This window comes from Amyelois transitella, chromosome 15 (assembly GCF_032362555.1).
Source record: "Amyelois transitella isolate CPQ chromosome 15, ilAmyTran1.1, whole genome shotgun sequence".
NCBI classification, from domain to species: domain Eukaryota; kingdom Metazoa; phylum Arthropoda; class Insecta; order Lepidoptera; family Pyralidae; genus Amyelois; species Amyelois transitella.
The window spans coordinates 4,907,017-4,926,643 of record NC_083518.1 but is presented as its reverse complement, the minus strand read 5'-3'; the positions used below and the strand labels follow the sequence as shown (position 1 = coordinate 4,926,643).

The following is a 19,627-nucleotide window of genomic DNA, read 5'->3' as shown; positions in this document are numbered from 1 at the left end:
TGTTTTATAGGTAAGCGAAACATAGGCCCCGAAGTATATTTATTTTATTTATATATTTATGTAGATCAAAGAAAAAATACAACTAGAACTTACACTGATGAAAAATACACTAAGGAGAAACTTGGCGTAAAGGCACCTATTTCTGAAGAAATTTCTTCCAGTAGGCGCAATTATTGTAGCAGGGGTGTAACTGGGAACACTAACGGGTGAGATTATCCTTGGAAAAGATTATTAATAAGGTCAAGCCAGGCTGTAATGTACCTACTTACATTCCGGCTCGACCTCAGTTATAGGTACTAGTAATAAAATACAGGTAGGGTTTATACGTCATCATATCATCTACATGGGTATTTAACGCTGTGAATCTCTGAAGCAATACTGCTAGACACACATGAGTGTCGCGGTAGTCAAGGCTCACACCACATGTCGTTGTTAAAAAACCTACGATAATATATTGGGATGAGTTTGAGATCTATAATGCGGCAACTGATAGAATAAAGATTGCCATGATGATAGACAACTATCTGTAGGAGATGACACTCTAGACAAAAAAAAAGTGGATTAAAAAAAGAACCATTTAGATATCCGTGTTCACGAACCACATTATCCTGGCGTTAGAACCTGTTGCGTCCTTGCCTCTGTAGAGAGGAGCCTGGGTATTTACGTGACACTCTCCTAAGTAGGTAAGTTAGGTTTTACACAAATTGATGTAATCTATGCAACTCTCCACGGATAACATAGGCTTATATTTACATCTACGATTCCTAAGAGTGTATAAAAATAGACACGTAAAGATTTATATTTGTATGCACAGCGGACATTCTTTAAAACTTCCGTGAACGTTATCAAAGGAAACCAAGTTTAACTTGTAAGGGCTACGACCTTCTTACATCAAGAACAATGACTTGTGCAAAGGTGCGTGAAGACGATTTGCAAATTTTATTAGCAATCTCATTAAAAATATCTCCTTACATGGTGCCATCATGTGTATCGTTTCAAATAACGTAACACATTATAAACTTTATTATTGTAACAGTATTAGTTATCTCTTTTATTTTGTATGTAACACCATGAAATCTATATAATGAAAGTTACAAACATACGACAAGCAATAAAAACCAAATACAATATATCACAGTTTTTCGTTTTCGAGTGCTACGATTGCTACGAAATAAAAAAGTCGTAGCTACTACGGCGTAGACGCTACGCCGTAGCCTTTTAACTTCGAAAACAAGTTATCATGATTATAGGTAAATAAAATTTGATAACCAGTAACTTATATGTACCATTGCATATTAAATGTATATTGTGATTTTAATAAATAAATTGTTCTTTCACTAATATTAGACGCAGTTATTTCTCGTCTATAGGTACCCAATTTCAATAAAACCATTAGTCACATCATTGCGGTACAATAATCTGCCCTAAAGCGAACAATGGTACTATAACATTAGGTATACTTAATATCACACAGTATAAGATAATATCGATGGTCTGATGGAATACTTTGATTGCGATTTCTCACATTTGTTTCGAAGTCTCACTGTTGTCCTCTAAAGCATTTAAGTCACGTTTCAATGTACTTAATTCGCAATGTATATGTGATGCAGTCGATTTTACCGAAACAATGCAAATGGTGCGATGTTCTTCCGTCCTAGCCATGAAGACTGCAAAGATTGAATGTTATTCCACTGTACAGAGGAGTCAAGTATTATACCTAATATTAATATAATTTAAATTGATATTTCTTCCTCTAAATTTTATACATATTTACCTATTATAATGCAGATATGACTATAATATGACTTTTCTTTTTGGCAAGAATGTTTAAGCTTTAAATATACCACATCGACGCGCAATAGAATCTGTAAAATTTCGAGTTTTAACATTTTCAGTCATAACTTCTTATCAAAACCGTAGCAAACCACCCCGATGGAATCATACTCCATATAATAAACTTAATTCACCTTCTGACTCCAATTTAGTATTTGTCATGCTCGGACGCATTTTATAAAGCAGTAAAGGTCGATCGCCACAGTCCATTCAATCGGCCAGTCTATCAAGTACGCGCGAGTCGGAATCACATTTTATCGTTAGCGCGCGATTACATTTTTTTAAACATGTTATTTTTAATTACCGTTTCCGTGCTACTGGCCAGTACACATGCAAAATTTTACACGGATTGTGGTAAGTATTTATGAATTTCATATTTTTTGTATTCTTTGTTTGATAGTAAATTCGATTGTTATTGCGTTTAACTGGAGCATTATTGTGATAAATTGAAGTTCCGCTTACAAACGATTTAGTATGAATGAGTGAACACCGAAACATAGACCGCTACTTACACATTGAGAGTCTTCCTCTATGAGTATTTTGTATACTTATACCTTATTATGTTTATATGTGTTATATGTGTAGTTATCGTCTGTAATATTCATTTTTACAGACAATATATTTTTAGTGATATTTACTTATATGTGTGCGATTATCAAAACTACTTATTTACGTTTTTACTTTTCGACCGTTTGTGTTATACCTAACCTTAGTTTTATTATGAATTTATCAGAAAAACTTATCATTTATCAGATAATTCCTGTAAAATGTTGCAAATTTCCATCCTTCTTCCTACAAAATCCAGTATAAAGTACGTACTACAAACAATTACACTTACTTGATTCAGTATAATCTTTTTAATATACACCTACAACCTACACGATATGCACTCAACTAACGTGTGATTTGTACACATTAGTTGGCATTGTGGTATCAATCAATATGACAGTACAATTATATTTCTTTTTGTTAATCTTTGTTACTTTTTATTTGTATTGTCTACTTACACTAATAGTTGACTCATTTACCTGTTGATACATGATGTATTAGATATACTTAGTACTCAAGTTTTGGAGCAGTATAAAAATTACATAGGTATATAGGTACATATAATGCAAAGGTACTAATAAAAATAAAATTTTCTATCAATCAAATTTCTTAACATGATGAAGTTTTGTATGTCCACATAATCAACCTAACTAAAAAAAATTATGTTCTAAAGCTTTTTGAGAAGTTGAACAGCAAATGTAATCATCGTTGGAACATTTAATAATTTCTATCTGATCTATTTTAATCTAATCAAAAATGGTCTTAAACTATGCGTACGTTGCTCACGTAAATTTATTTGTTTATATTTTTTACTAATTTTAAAGAGTTCGTAACCTTTGTCCCCGTTATATTTGATAATATAACCTACGAAAATAGACACAATAATTGAGTACATTCAGTACACTGCGTACAACTTTTTACTAAGCATAAAATTGGTAGGTATTATATGATTTATAATATAATTACCTCCGCAAACTGGAACCCACGTCACAAACAAAAAGTTATCTGCGTCGAATATGTTTTTGTTATGTAGGTAAGTATTTGTTTTTTCTTAGATCTTATCTTGATCATCTACCATTCTATATCTCTATTTAGTAAAACCCTGTTATATTAAAGAGTGGACTCCATCTTTTTCTTGTTGATATCGTAACAGGTAACTAAGGATCGATCAACTGTTCAAATGAGAGTTATTATCTATTATAGTCCGGTTGACTAGAAAACTGAACCATACCAAATGCAAAAAGCTGGGGAAAAGGGCTTTCAACTGCTAAAACTGATCAAATATGGATACGTGATTTACTTGGCTTTAGATCAATTCAAACTCAATTCCATACTTTTCATGATTGTTGGCTTTGTCTACCCCGTTAGGGGAACATATGATAGGGATAAAGATGATATCGTATATATGATACCTATACGTATGTATGTTTTAATGCAAACCACGTGCTCGACCTCAAAGTGATCACAGCTGAGCTAACGGTAAGATAATAAAGATGTAGTGTTTTCACCACATTTTCAACTTCATCCAATATTTACATTAACCTAACCTAACCATTTACGTATTGGATCCATGGTTGCACATCCATTTGCCTGAATGTGCAGATTTCCTCACGATGTTTTCCCTCCCCGTAAGAGCATCGGTTAGTATTCAAATATTGGTATACGATCGAGGATTTAAACCGACCAATTAGACCACCGATGCTGCTCAGGTATATTTTATTGTATTGTTACTGCAATGTAACATCGTTAACCGTAAAGTATCGGTTCATTCTACCGTGACCGCATTTACCCTGAACCGGAAAAATTGCATACCTCATAGGTAACCTCTGTTAGAAAACTAGAAATATTTTACTTATGATATAAAAATATTTTTTTGTCCCACAGCTGATCAATTTGCCTTATTGCCTTACAATTGCCAATATTGTCTTACATTTCTACGCAACGACTTCTCCATCCATTCTTTATAGAATGTCTTGATATCATTCGACCAACTTTTCATCTATCTCGAAACAGTAGTAAAAATAAATAATGATGACATTCATTAATCAAATAAACAACAATTTTTTTTTCTTTAAACAAACTAATATTTCCATTTACTAATAATATTTTATAAATAGAATTTGTGAAATAAAGTACCTAATAAACCATTAAAAATAATAAAAACAAATCAATTTATTATCATTATCTCAGCCGTCAGAAGAGGTCTTAGATCAACTGGACCTTTGATTTTTTTTAAGAGAAAGCAGTATGAAAAAGTGCCAGTATAGGTATATACCTATACTGGCACTTTTTCATACTGCTATATACCTAATCAAACTTAATTAACATCAAAAACTAATGTTTTGAATTAATGGTTCAGCTAAATCTAAACCTGTTCTATTGATACTTCTTACTTTTAGGTAGATACCGACTTCTTAATTTTAAGTAGATACTAAGCCCAATCCCAACTACTATTATAAATGTAAGTTTATTTGTTTGTTGTCCCTTCACACGTTATCTACTGAACCAATCTTAAAAATTTTCGTATATATAATTAAGTCTCTGGAGAAAGACATAAGTACATTTTATCCTGGTAAAAACTGTAGTTCCCGTAAGATTTGCGAAAAACCTGTATTCTTTTGTAGATGGTGCAAAATTCGCGCGTGTATTTGGCGTGTTGATTTTGTTTGTAATCAAGTTAAGACATAACCCTGAACAAACTACTTGCCTAAGTGACGCATGTTGCAACGTCATACGACATCGAATGAAATTCGCCACATTGTCGGTGTGATGAGGCACGTGTGCACTTAGATGACCTTAGGTCAAAAGGTCACCGGAAGACAAATAGATAATTGTTTTATACGCCTCATATAATGTCACATTTTTGCATGCATGTTATTTATCGTATCATTGAACTCGTTATGATAATTTTAAACGTTATCATTTAGCAAATGTACAAAGATTAATGCATATTTAACGAGCTTCAAAACAAATGTGGGGAAGTAGGTACATACATCATGTTAAATGTTTATACAACATAATTATTCTACCACATTTGCCAAAAAAATATAACATGAAAAATGTGCCGTTCGTTTTCTAAAAAAAGTTCCTTCATTTTCATAAAAATTACATATACAGCTATCTTAAAGTTTGAAATTATTAAAAAAAAGGTTAAACCAAAAATATATCCGGCTCGAAGGACCGTTCAAAAAGAACACAACATTTTATCACTTATCTTGCAAACTTTGCCACGTTTTCTTATAAAGAGCTTTTACAAAGATTTAAATTAACTTGATTATTACAGAATCCTTAGTAATATTGTTTACATCATTCTTATTAATTATTCTTACACAAATTTCAATTAATACATACAATTTTCTAATGATAGGTATGCGTGGCACAAATTATACGAGTGTTATAGGCAATGGCAGTCGAGTAATTAATTGCTAATTTAAAAATAATTCGTAGGTTTTCATATCTGAAAATCATTTTGGTGATATCACTTCCAAAGTTTCACTTTGTGTAATTTGAATACGTAATTATAAAATAAAATTCTAAATAAAAAATATAATATAACTTATTATAACACTTATAATAATTCTCGATGGCGTTGGCATACTTACACGTCAAATAGCCGCAATGTAGTTTCAATAACATCTACGGCACGACTAGCAGGAAATCTGTAACTGGTAGGTACATACTAATTTAATTTACTTTGTGGTAAAACTTCATTGGGATTCAGTCATTTGGAAAGCAACAATCGATTGTATGTTAGGTAGTTATAGGTCCATGTTCATCGAACGTCCTTGTTTCAAACAATTGGTTACATTTATGCAATTTCCAAAGATTCTGTTTTGTATATAGAATGATTGTTTTCATGATCTATTTACAGAATAGAAAGACAATAAAGAGTTTTGTTATCCGATGCAAATAGAGACAAAACTAAGTTTATGTAATCTACTTACTTATATATTATTTCGCTTATTTTTTCAATAGCAATTTCAAATAAGTGTTATTAGTGTGATTTATGATCTACCACCGTTTGCAATGTAAGTACAAGTGGGGAAGGTCTCTTCACGTCCACTTTAATATGGTACCTCCAATATAATCATGGAAAAGTTAACCATGGAATACTTCTTTCGTGTTCCACGGGTCAGAAAGAGGTTTCTCAAATTTTAGGTCATTTAACATTTTAACAGTACCTACTTTCTGATTGAGATGATTTGAGATGACTAAGAGAACATACTTATTCACGTTTAGTAATCCCAACTGGGATAATGGTAAACGGTGTAAGACGATAGTTGCTTCGTATTAATATCTTACTTACCCATTCCTGGATCGTGAACAGAAGTTGTAGGATGATGATTATGTTATTATTAACAATACTCTTTCTGTCACAGGTTCAAAGCTAGCGACTGTGCAGAGCGTTGGCGTGAGTGGATGTGCTGACGACGCCACAGAATGCATTCTCAGGAGAAACTCCAATGCAACCATCACCATTGAATTCACACCAAGTACGTTGAACAAATATATTTAATACTTTGAAGGACGCTCAAATAGTTTTTTAACAGAACTTACAAAATCGCGAAAACTGGAGAATATATACCTAACTATATCCAATCGCCTGATTATTCCTATAAAATGCAGCTTTGGTTTGAATAGTACTGAGAGGATCCATTTCTTATAGTAGCGCCTATCGTCAATTTTGTCAGTTCTTTTTTACTGAAATGCATAAACATCTCTGCACTGTTAAGATAAGGAGGACCTATACCTACAAGGTCACGGTTAATTTCTCTTTGTTCTTTTAACCTATTCTTAAACTTATTCTGATAAACACTGCTCTGCGCTTAATGGAAAACAACAACCTCGTCGAATGCAAATTATAGATATCTAGTGGACCCCGGGCTTTGAAACCTTAACTTCCATCTGAATAATACAACCGGGAATACAGTCAAATAAGTATTATCTTCTGCTTACAATCACGAGCTTCACATTTACATAAAAAAAACTTAATTTTCAGGCAAAGACGTCAAAAGCATCACAACTGAAGTGCACGGCGTCATAATGAATCTCCCGGTACCTTTCCCGCTGCCTCAGCCCGATGCCTGCAAGGAAAATGGACTCGCTTGTCCTTTGAAGGTTCTTATCTGCTTAGTCATCCTGCTTTCATTCATACTCTCCACATGACCAAACCATCTTAACATACCCTTTTCTATTCCTGTTACTACATCTACGTCATCACAACATTCCCTTATCACGCTGTTTTTTATCTGGTCACTCAATTTTACACCGATCATACTCCTTAACGCTCTCATTCCCATTGCATTAATTCCGCTTTCGTGAGAATTGTGAATGTGGATGAAGCGAAGAAAGTATGCAGAGATCGTAGCAAGTGGAAAGATGTAGTCTCTGCCTACCCCTCCGGGAAAAAGGCGTGAATTTATGTATCGATTTTAAAGGGCACGAAGGTATACTCAATAAGAAACCTAAGTTTCTTATTGAGTATACCATCGTGCCCTTAATGTAAATGAAACCAAGACAAAGACTTTCCCATCTTTCCGCAATAGATAATCAAGCAAAGAGCTAAGATTTGTAATTTTAACTTTAGGAATTAATGTGTGAAAGCAAAAGATGGTTAATAAGGTCAAGCCGGACTGCTGGGTAACGTACATTCCGGCTTGACCTAAGATAAACTAATTAGGATTTTAAGTTGTTTGTCATGGCCTAATAAGTTGGTATACAAACAACATGTTATCACCGGTTGATGCCTTGTATTGTATAAATTAATTACTTCGCAATATTTATCGAATTTAAAACAAAGTCGGAGGCGGACCTCGAGCTCTTCAAAGGTGATGATGATGAAGCTACAGAGAATAACGTCAGAAGGATGATGACCTATTGAATTTCATCAGCGGAAGAGATTTGTTGATATTGTATTGTGAAAATACATATTTTTTTATTCTGTTTTACAGGCTGGCGACATAGCTCATTATAAGACATCGATGCCCGTTCTCAAGTCCTACCCTAAAGTTAAAGTCGACGTTAAATGGGAGCTGAAGAATGAGGACGAAGAAGATCTCGTCTGCGTCCTGATCCCAGCTAGGATCCACTAATTTAAAACCTTCTACTTATTTGTACCTCCCACGAAAGATTTCTATTTTTCGTGATACCATAGTCATCGTGGTCTCCATAGATGATAAAGCGGTTTATTGTTTAAAAAATACAATAAGTATAATTAAAAGAACAAATTACATTTTTGTTTAAAATAACGCTCACGAAAGTAATGATTCATTTAACTTAATAGGTATATAGTATGTACCTATTTGAGTACATAAACGTAATTTTGTATTTGTTTCCGCATATACGCGGGTGTTCGCTGATATATTGTTAGGTATGTAAAGTTTTAATTTACTCAATACTTACGATTTAACTATCATCCAAACCAAAGTTATAGGGTTAAAAAAACGACGAAACCTTACGACGAAAGTTAGGTAGTGCCCTTGCGCTTTGCTTGGCTCATTTTGGCGAAATTATGAAGTGTATATCTATTAAAAAAAGGATAAACAATTTAAAACCCTGCACCAAATCTCAAATGTCTGACTACTATGGGACCTGGTTTATGTTTAATAAGTATGACGTTAAAATACAGGCATCAATCTATGTTATGTACTACTGAAAGATAATTCCAAATAGGTACCAAAATATATTTTTATTTCCCAGATGTCGTCTTTCGTCGATCCATTATGGCCACAAAACTTTATATTGAATGTGACAATGTTAATGAAATAAAAAGTTATATACACATTTAATTTTCAGTAAGTATTATATTAAGCTGTGATCAATTTTAGTTATCTTGCCCTAATTGTTCATACCACTACATTATAATATCAAAGGTAATATAAAAATAAATGAAGTAACAACATAACTATAGTTTGTTTAAATTCCAAACCACTGATTTTTTTTGACACCACTCAATGTTTTACAAAGTTCAGGTCTCTTTTATTTGAATGATTTCAATCTACTCGATAAGTGGATAAATGAATATGACGCTACATGGAGAGCATAATATTGAGCCTCTTAGATTGACAAAACCTTCTCTATCCTTTTTCTATACCTTGGTCTATCCCACCAGTCTGTTTGAGTTTTGAGTTAAGTCCTAAGTTTTCATCCTGGGACAATCAGGACAATTTCGTCCCATGTGACAAATGGCACTAACGAAATCATCTCAGTTAAATTAAATCTCAATGGGTCTAGTGGGATAGGCACTTTCTGAGTATTCAATTAAAAATGGACAGTTGCTAGTTTCTGAAAATAACTTCTAGTTTCTTGGCAAAATTTATAATTCCTTTATAATCTTCTAGTTTGCAAGCCCTCTAAAACAGAAATCAAATGATGTATTTGCTCAAAGAAGCCAGCACATATTTAATATGTTTTATAATCATTTGCATCATGCAATCTTACCACAAAAAACCGAAAGATTGATAGGCGGAACATTAATTTGTTAAAATCATTGGCACAGATGTTAGCATATGAAAGTATAGACCTTATATATATAAGACAAAATTTATTACTTGTACCAATTAAAATGTTTTCATATATGTATTTTTAACTGCACAAGAGTACACACTGTCTTCAATTGAATAAACCTAATAAATAATCTCTTTTTATATATAATTCAGTCATCTTTATAAAAATCCAACCTCAAATAGGACAATCTACTATTCTTTCGTAATGCTATCAATGCAAATTGAGTATCAATTATACACTAATTCACTCTTTTTACAACCCATTAATAGAAAATTTTCTTATAAGTCTGCATTTTAAGTTGATTGAGCATTTGTAGATACTTAAATATAAACATACATACATACGGTCACGTCTATATCCCTTGCGGGGTAGACAGAGCCAACAGTCTTAAAAAGACTGATAGGCCACATTCAGCTATTAGACTTAGAGATAGAATTGAAATTCAAATAGTGACATGTCACTATTCTATATCAATATTAGGCAATGGCCTAAAAAACGAAATCCCGAGAATGTAAGCCGTTTCCCTAAGTCGCCTTTTACGACATCCATAGAAAAGAGATAGAGTGGTCTTATTTTTTTTGTATTTGTTGCCGTGTGGTTCCCGGCACTGTTAAAAATAATAAGCATTATGACTTTTTCTTGATGACACCTTTACATTTACAACAGACTTCTTGTTCATTTTTAATTTTCTTGAAATGCAAGTTAAATTCTTGTTTTAAAATTTTCCTGTACATTGACTCTTTGACATGTTCTAAGTTCTCTTTGCTACATTCAGCAAAATACATATTGTACATTTGTTTTACAGTCAAAGAAAGTTTTAAATACTGTTTCTTTTTTGAAAACTGTTTTATAGGTTTGGAGTCTATTGTGGTAAAGGACATTATATGTTGCCTCACCCGTTCTTTCACTTCAGGTGGAAGACTATGGGTACTGGCTTCAGACAATCCTCGACCATCTGGCTTTGGTATGTTCATTTCAGATTTTCCCAAATGCACATTATAAATAGGTTTTTGGGATATTGCGAGGGTCCCTAAATAAAAGTTTTTACACACAGTATACCTGACCGCTCTTACTAGAAAGAAATACTTGAATGAATACTTGCGTCTGTGATTGGTTTCACCCATTTTATGTTTGACATAATTTCTTTCAGTAGTATTTAAAAGAAAATGTTTCTTTTCATTTGCGTTCAAAGAGTAAAATGCTTTGAATATATGTTCACGATCAATATCACAAATTTTTTCGTTGCATTTGTACTTGCACGATTGAAGGCAGTCTTTCATGTTACGTACTCTCCTCTCTGGAACATACTTCCCTCTTCTACTGATATAGGCTTCCCCTCTCTGGTGTTTCAATTTGCGAACATTACAAGCCCATCTATCAGGATTTCGGACTTGGCCTCGGGTTCTTTTCAAAGGAGGTGTATATGTTTCCTTTGTGTTTTCAGTTTTACATCTGAAATAGTGGGAATGCATGATATTAATATTTTATTTCAACACTATTAGCTATACATACAATCCATAACAACAATTTAAATCTAACTGCTAATTTAGATTAGTTATTGGAAAAAACAAAATTTACTAACAAAACAAAAAACAAATCAAATTCAACTTACTCAATTTGCTGTACAGGCACGACAGTTTCTGGGTTGACTTTCTCAGCACATTCTTGTTTCTGGTAGGGTTCATACTCAAAATATTGCTGCTGTACTCCATTCACCAACACATGCTGTTTGAAGACAGGCATCTGAGGTAAGATGACATGAGATGCAATCTGTACTGAAGATCCCATATCATTGTTGCCTAAATGCATCTGAGCTTGCAAAGGCGGATTTAAATTCTGTAAATGTACGTGCTGACATGACATTACAATTTGGTCTTGAGTCATCATTTGGTTTTGAATTTCTATATGGGATGAAACAGGTATATGAAGCGGTTTTGGACCCATATTCTGTTGATACGCTACTTTGCCTTGCGATGTTTGCAAAGTTTGATGTGATATATGAATAATATGTGGGCTCTGAATCTTCGTGTTGGTTACGGCCGGCGGATAAACTTGTACAATATGCGGTATGGGAGGAGTTTGAGCTATTTGATCCATTGTTTTGTACGCTTACGTGACTGATAATAATAATCGAAGAATATCTGCAAAAAAGTAAAGTTCCGATAGGTATGAAAAAAAGAGAATAACAAAACAAACAATTCTATTTTTTAATAACTTTGCAGTTTTGCATTCTCTTTACTTAACATACCTTAAACTTCAGATAATTACATTCACAAAATTAAATATTTAATTACAAAATTCCAACCCAACAAAAGATACAAAACAAATACAAGCACACAGTACAACTCTCATTTACAACTCTATTTAGTTTCTGTAACACATGTTGCAGAACACAGACAGAACAACAAATTCACAAACAATGAATGATGTGATAAACGACTTTGACACATCCCTTTTTTAAAAGGCAGACAGAAGCAAATCATAGTAAGCAAGTCACTGACGTTACAGATTTGAATACTATCGATATACCTAGTGCCCTATTTAAAAATGCGGATAAACTTAGCTGCACAACATATGTAACTATTTCTTTTTTGCATATAAGACTAGGTTTCCGCTATAACTATGTATTATTAACATGTTATTCCAAGGTCTTAACTATATAACTGCAATACTAAGCCGCAATGAAATGCAAATATCAACATCCCCACACGTAGGGAAGGATGTGCGAAGCACAAACTAAATAGAGGTGCGAAGGATAATTCAATATTGTATCGTAGATAACTATCAATACAGATCAATTAGCTACAATTTCTTTGCTTGCCACAAACGTTTGTACTTTACCTTTACGAAAATGCAAAAAATATTGCTATTATCGATCTACCACAAACTACCAAAAACAGCGACATCTTTGGAAATATATGGAAGTTAATCACAATTTCCCAACTAATATTAAAACCCGAAAGTGAGTTTATTTGTTTCTCTTTACGGGTTCTGTACTAAATTAGTCTTCTTGAAATATCACGTATATATAATTAAGAGTCTGGAGAAGGACATAGGTTCCCGAGGTATTACATCTATATTTTTTTGTGTTCAGTAAATTCGTCGCTTTTTGTATGTGACGTTTACTTCGATGCTGTTTAGTAGGTGGTGCTAATTTCGTGGCTATTCTGTTAGAAATCTAGATCTTCTTGAAATTTTACGTATTTATAATTAAGAATCTTCCATCCCGGTATAAACAGAAGTTGCTGTGAATGTGAAACAAAAAACCTGTAGTCTTTTGTAGGTTGTAGGCTCAAAAGACGAGTGAGAGAAGCATTGTGTAAAAGCTAGTTGTTTATTATTATTTATAGTTGCTTTAACAAAACACAAGCTTTGTCTTTGACATTATAATTCGTGCGCTTTGTTTTGTGTGATAATATAATAAATATATCCATAGGTACCGTACGATCCATACTTCTTACTAAGAGCTCCATATTAAATCAAAATTACGGAACCCATTTTAACGAAATTTGGCATAGCATAAATTTGTAATATTGGAATACATAAATTACTATTTTGTGGAAATTCCCACGGGATCGGGAAAAACGGGTTAACATATTATCAGCGGCATTTGACCATGACAGGAAAACGACATAACATTACATTAGGTACCTATCAATAATAACACAGGTCACCAGGTATTGATTATGATAAAGTTTAATTCATTTTTGTCTTACAAATAAATTCACAATATCATAAGTAAATTAAGTTAAGTTTTCACCATTTATGAAAGATTTTTGTTACATGGTATCTAGAGATTTACACTTTTTGTGTGTACTACACACACAAAAAGTGTCTTTTTGTGTGTACTACATACACAAAAAGTGTAGATATAGAATGCGACCTGCTGACCACGTCCACACTCGATAGAGAAATATTTGTGTTAGGTGTTTCATTCATTTTCAATTATAGATTCTCCAAGGTTACCGATTGTTTATGTATATTGGAAAATTACGTATTACTACTCTGGTTATTTATAAATATAGTTAATTAAAAATCTGTGTTATAAAATATTATGCATTTAGAAAATATAAGCAATATTGTTTTTTACATAAGTATATAACAATTAAATAGCACAAAATTTTATTTGGTTGGAAGCACTCCTGAAAATATTATTGATTAATTTAATAAATGCGTGAAATGCAATTTCAAAATAATAAATACTGTTTTCGATATGATTACTGAACTAGCTCATTAAAACCAGCCCAAACTAGTCACTTAAACTTTAACATCACTCATGTTATAACATCTAAAAATATCTTAATATCTGTGTTACTTCCTTTACTTATCACAGTAAATATGTTATGCAATACTTTATATAGTATTAGTGATAATATTCTCAGACGTTTTTTTTACAAACGAAGTATAGAAGTTTAATTTCGAATCGTAGTAATAACAATGTCATTCTAAAGCATTAAGGCACAATACTTTAACTACAAAGGCTGTTTAAATTCTGAAATTAGGTAGTTCCTACATACAAATATTACATCTTTATTTTCTTTTTGATAAATGATGTGTAAACAACACGTGGAATATTACAGCACATTTTGATAGAAATAGTTATATATACTTCAAACATAGGTATTTACTTTCATTATCATCATTTGTTCATTTAAATACAATTTACATTATATGCTATTATGTATATTTAAAATTTTATTATTTACTTATTACATCTGTAAAACTTTTGTACTTATGTACCTAGTCTTAAACTGTGAAGTATATAATATTAAAAATATATTTTGTTTTTATGTAAGATTTTAAATTACTTTATCCCACAAATACGACTTAATATTTTTTTTCGCACAGTAAGAAACAAAATGTATTTGTCACATATCAAAATTAAATTAATTAAAACGAGTTTCCAAAAAATGATATACGTAATCATAAACAACAAGCATTATAGCACCGCCAGGGCCTAGTCGAAGCACCTTAGGAAGTAAACCCTTATAAAGAGCACGGTATCTGAAAAGTAAATGTAATAAACAATGTTAAACACAAAACAACTTGATTTGGAATTAGCTCATTTTGGGAAATTTGTTGAAATAAATTTATTTGGTCATTGGACCTTACACTTATTTATTAATTAATGTGCAAAGTAACCTAAGTACCTACAAAACAAAATATATAGTTTTAAGATTTTTGAAGATACTTATTTTTGACCATTTTTACTGCTACTATGATAAAAAGATACCTCGTCCCTGCTTGCAAACGTAGACGCAAATAAGCAGCTAGTGAAAGCTTACCAAGAAATAGAAATCTCTTGTAGAAAAATGAATAAGTCTTCAATTATTAGGTACTTTAAAATGGGCGCAAGAAAACGACGGATACGACTTATTTAAGACAAATCAGCAATCACGAAAGTATGTATGGTTTCTTACTAGCTTTGCTAAATTAATAAATAGGAATTCTTATCAATTTTATTAATTTTAGTTAGTTCAATTTAATAATTTAAGACATCTTTTCTTTATGTTACTTTAGTTCAGTCACAATTTCTGCTTTTCAGCCAAAAATATCTTCGTGATATTCAAAATGTAATGCACCAGTAGTTTAAACTTGGATTGTTGCCAAATACCCTGGTATTCTAAAAACACTGTCCATATTCATATAACTTCGTTGGATAAGATATTTCTGTAATATACATGTATATATCCATATTTGCTGCTTTATGTGTCTTTTATGTGTGTGAAAATACGAAAGTCATAAGAAACAAAAAGTTTATTCTACATATATAAATATTTTAATCTCTTTTTCAACATTGCGTGTTTCCTAAGTTTGAAGTCTATTGCGGTGTGTGAGTAAATAAATAAATAAATATATATGGGACAAATTACACAGATTGAGTTAGCCTCGTAGTAAGTTCCAAACTTGTGTAAAGAGATACTTACTCAACGATACTATATTTTATAGTAATAATAAATACTTATATAGATAAACATCCAAGACTCAGGCCAATCAGAGAAAGTTCGTTTCTCATCATGTCCTGGCCGGGATTCGAACCCGGGACCTCCGATGTCACAGACAAGCGCGCTACCGCTGTGCCAGTCACGTGTGGTAGTTCTAATTTAGTAATATCAAGCCATATTTCCTCGGCTTATCTTTGCATTTGTCTGTCATGCCACAAACATGGAGATTGTCGCGAAGTACCTCGATTCACTTCGTTGTATCGCGGAGAGACCACGCAAGGAACTTCCTTATGTCGTCATTTCATAAAATTCCGCACATCCAGTACAACGTTTTCATCTCCGTAACTCTTATTCGAGATCTATGTATATTTATATCATGGACAAATTTTTACTATGACATATTAGTCAAATTACGGGTGAAAATATTGATATAGCTAAAGGCTCATTGTGAGCCACTTTATGAGCATCGTAAAAAAATAAAAAAAACAATTGTGACGTTAGATTAACGTAGTTGTTACAAAATATTGAAAGTGCTCAACTATAAAGTTTCATCAAATAAAGCTTGCCAAACGCCTAGTTCTCACGTAGACAGTATTACTATGTCTCTAGTTTTGAATGAAATAAACCAATAGTAAATTAGGTACAAGTTTTATGAAATTCATTAAAATATAACTAAGAATTAAGATAGATTAAATGTAGAAAACAACGCTACAATAGGAATAATTTTAAAACTGTCAGGGTTTTGTTGCACAATACATAAACACTTGTAAGATTAACAAACTCTCTTAGTGTAGTTCAAGAACACAAGGTCAATGATATGCGTTAACAGTAAATACGTGAAAAAAGTACAAATATTTCAATCAAGAAAGTTTTATAGAATTTATAACTCACCCTTCTTCTTTATACACCAACGAAATTGCTCCTATAGTAGATTTATATTTTACAACTCCAAGCACTGGCTGTGGGCCTTGTATGCGACTTTTAGCGACGTCGAACGGTATGTTAATGACTGATCCAAGAACTCCAGATGTAAAGCCAATAAGGACTTTTCGACCAAACTCCAGTAGTGGGTCCTAAAATGTGAATTTAACGGGATATAGTCGATCAATAGCTTCATAGGTATTCCGAAGTTGTACTACTTACTTTACTCTCGGGAACAATTCCTTTGACACTGTGGTAAAATCCAAAATAGACCATGTTAAAGACACCATTTCTTGCTATTGTTGCTGTAAGGCCTTTGTTCAATCCTCGAGAACCCAGACCATTTTCCCTAACAATCTTCCTAGTAACTGACCATGTGCTTGGCAATTCACTTTTTAATGATTTGTCAGACTGTAATGTTACTTTTACTACTTCAAATGGATTAACTAGTATTGCTTCTGTAATACCAGCTCCAAGCCCAGCAAGAGAAAAGGTCTGAAAGGAAAAATGATTTCAATTTAATTAAATAGTAGAATGACCTTTATTATCAATTATCCTTGTTGTGTCTTCACGCAGTCTGCAATGTGTTAACATGACCCTCAACCTGCCTATATTTGTTTGTTGAGCAATCATTGATTGAGGGGATCTTTAATCTTCATTTAGAAGAAAGAAGCTCAGATTGACTTGTACTGACACCATCCTCGATAGGCCTTCAATAATGGGTGATTGAATCTAATTTAATCTGGAAACAGCCATTACAGGCTTAAGAATTTCCTTTTCGTAATTAGTTAAAAGGGGTACATAATTACAATAGTCTACTAATTTAGGTCACGTCTTACAATAAACATGTATCACGCGCGTGACTGCATTATTAGTTATTGCCATGTTAGCGTATAATAAACTCAATCGTAGGTAAAGTCCTTTTTTTACTTTGGTTCCTCAAATATATACAGTAATTATTTCATTATGGCGGTATAATCGACGAAAAATAATGTATTATTAGCAGGAGATCGTTGTATTCCTCAGGTCGGATTCGGATTGGTAGGCAACAGGTCAATTTTGGGTATTTGTTATGCCCCCCTTAAATGATCGTGAGTGCTGTTTTTTAAACAGCATGAAAATACCAATGTTTTAACAATCTTAACCAAAAACAATGTTAAGATAGTTTAGATAACCCTTATACTGATTAAATTATATAAAAAAAATTATATAAGAATCCTCGTGAGATTCCTGACCCTACCTCGATATCGCTACTCTACGTTTTACCCCATATCTCTAAAGTAAATATTATCTCTATGTAAAGTTTCGGAAACTAGATATAGCAGTACCTATAGCAATTTATCAGTTCGTAAACAAAACTGAGAATTATATAAACGAACGAATTGAAATTAAAGTTGCTATCTAAAATCTAAGAAGAAGTAGGTGCTTAAGATATTATGTAGAATGTTATTTATTTACATTTCCGTGTAGTTCCCGGCACCAATATATAAAGAATAGGACCACTCCATTTCTATCCCACGGATGTTGTAAAAGGCCAATAGGGGATAGACTTATAAACTTGGTATTCTTCTTTTAGGCGATGAGCTAGCAACTTGTCACTGTTTAATCTCAATTCTGGTGGGCTATCAGTCTCTCAAGACTGCTGGCACTGTCTACTCCGCTTGGAATATAGACGTGATCAAATGAATTAATGAATGATTACATTATATCTTAAGTTTAAAGTACCTACGTAGTTAAGTAAGTTAAAGTAATACGCCCGAACCAGTTATTTTGTGGGAGTTTCCAGAAATAATAATCAAAATTGGCTTAATATATTAAGAGTGTATTTATTAAAAATAAGAACACAAAAACATTTTTAATGCAAGTTTTATAAAAGTATAAACAAGAACGTATCTTGATCAAAGTAAAGGGTCAGGTCAAGAGTACCTACCCGAAACCGCCGAGCTTGCATGAAGAGAGTTGTGAATGAAGATGAAGCGAAGGAAGTAAGCAGAGATCGTGGCAAGTGGAAAGAGATAGTCTCTGCCTACCCCTCCAGGAAAGAGGCGTGATTTTATGTATGTATGTTTATAAAAGTATGGATAAAATATCAAACTTACTATAGGAGTGGGGTGGCTGGAACCAAACATAAAAAACTTTTTGTATTGTTCAAAAGTTAAAAACTTCACTGCTCTTTTCGGTGTCTCTGCTAGGATAGGCGGCAAAATACCCTTATAAAAAGAGGTAACACCTTCATGTTTATACATTTTCTTCAAACAGTCAATGACGCCAGTGTAGTAATGAGGATCTAATGTTGATTTTGTAGATACAGTAGTTTGGACTTGCAACCTTGTTTTTACTAAATCCAATGGATGCATTATACAAACTTCTACAAACCCTGCACTTCCACCAGCTCCAACTTGCATAGCAGCTTGTTTAAAAAACTTTTCAATATCCGACATTTTATAAGAAAATACCTAATTTATGTAAATAATTCACAAATGCAATACACAACACCAGAGCTCAACCGTTCAGCATATAATGAAGAAAAAGAATGAGAAAAATATTCTTATCCATTTCCAACTGGAGCGAGCGAGAGTCACATTTTCATCTCCCTCATTTTTCCAAAAAAATGTTATTGAGAAATGCCAAATGTAGTTTTTCTTGACATTGGTATCTGTTGACATTGACAACGAAAAAGTAAAATAAATAAGAATCATTGCATAGATAAACATTTCATTAGTATTTATTTATGTTCGCAAATGGCAGTCACATAGGTACTCGATAGGGTTATGAGTTACATGTGTTTTACCTATTTATAAATAAATTTAATTGAAATGTAACTATCCTTATATTTGTCTTTTTACAAGTCTTTGTTTTTATCAAAACAATTG

General features: G+C 32.6%; 3 protein-coding genes across 3 annotated transcripts; 1 reads left to right on the top strand and 2 right to left on the bottom strand.

Annotated features, from left to right (window-relative positions):
• Positions 1–2,038: 2,038 nt before the first annotated feature.
• LOC106136333 (ecdysteroid-regulated 16 kDa protein) lies at positions 2,039–9,286 on the top strand. Its single transcript, XM_013336856.2, has 4 exons — positions 2,039–2,187; positions 6,762–6,875; positions 7,382–7,500; positions 8,334–9,286. The coding sequence occupies exons 1-4, from the start codon at positions 2,121–2,123 to the stop codon at positions 8,472–8,474; spliced, it is 441 nt and encodes a 146-aa protein (XP_013192310.1). The 5' UTR covers positions 2,039–2,120; the 3' UTR covers positions 8,475–9,286.
• A 543-nt stretch (positions 9,287–9,829) lies between these two features.
• On the bottom strand, positions 9,830–12,524 carry LOC106136332 (uncharacterized). Its single transcript, XM_013336855.2, has 3 exons — positions 12,137–12,524; positions 11,501–12,029; positions 9,830–11,340 (listed from the first exon to the last, which is right to left on the bottom strand). Exons 2-3 carry the CDS (start codon positions 11,983–11,985, stop codon positions 10,515–10,517), a joined length of 1,311 nt encoding a protein of 436 aa, XP_013192309.1. The 5' UTR covers positions 11,986–12,029; positions 12,137–12,524; the 3' UTR covers positions 9,830–10,514.
• A 1,042-nt stretch (positions 12,525–13,566) lies between these two features.
• On the bottom strand, positions 13,567–19,379 carry LOC106136336 (mitochondrial 2-oxodicarboxylate carrier). Its single transcript, XM_013336860.2, has 4 exons — positions 18,854–19,379; positions 16,977–17,249; positions 16,725–16,906; positions 13,567–14,892 (listed from the first exon to the last, which is right to left on the bottom strand). Exons 1-4 carry the CDS (start codon positions 19,193–19,195, stop codon positions 14,775–14,777), a joined length of 915 nt encoding a protein of 304 aa, XP_013192314.1. The 5' UTR covers positions 19,196–19,379; the 3' UTR covers positions 13,567–14,774.
• Between the last annotated feature and the right edge of the window lie 248 nt (positions 19,380–19,627).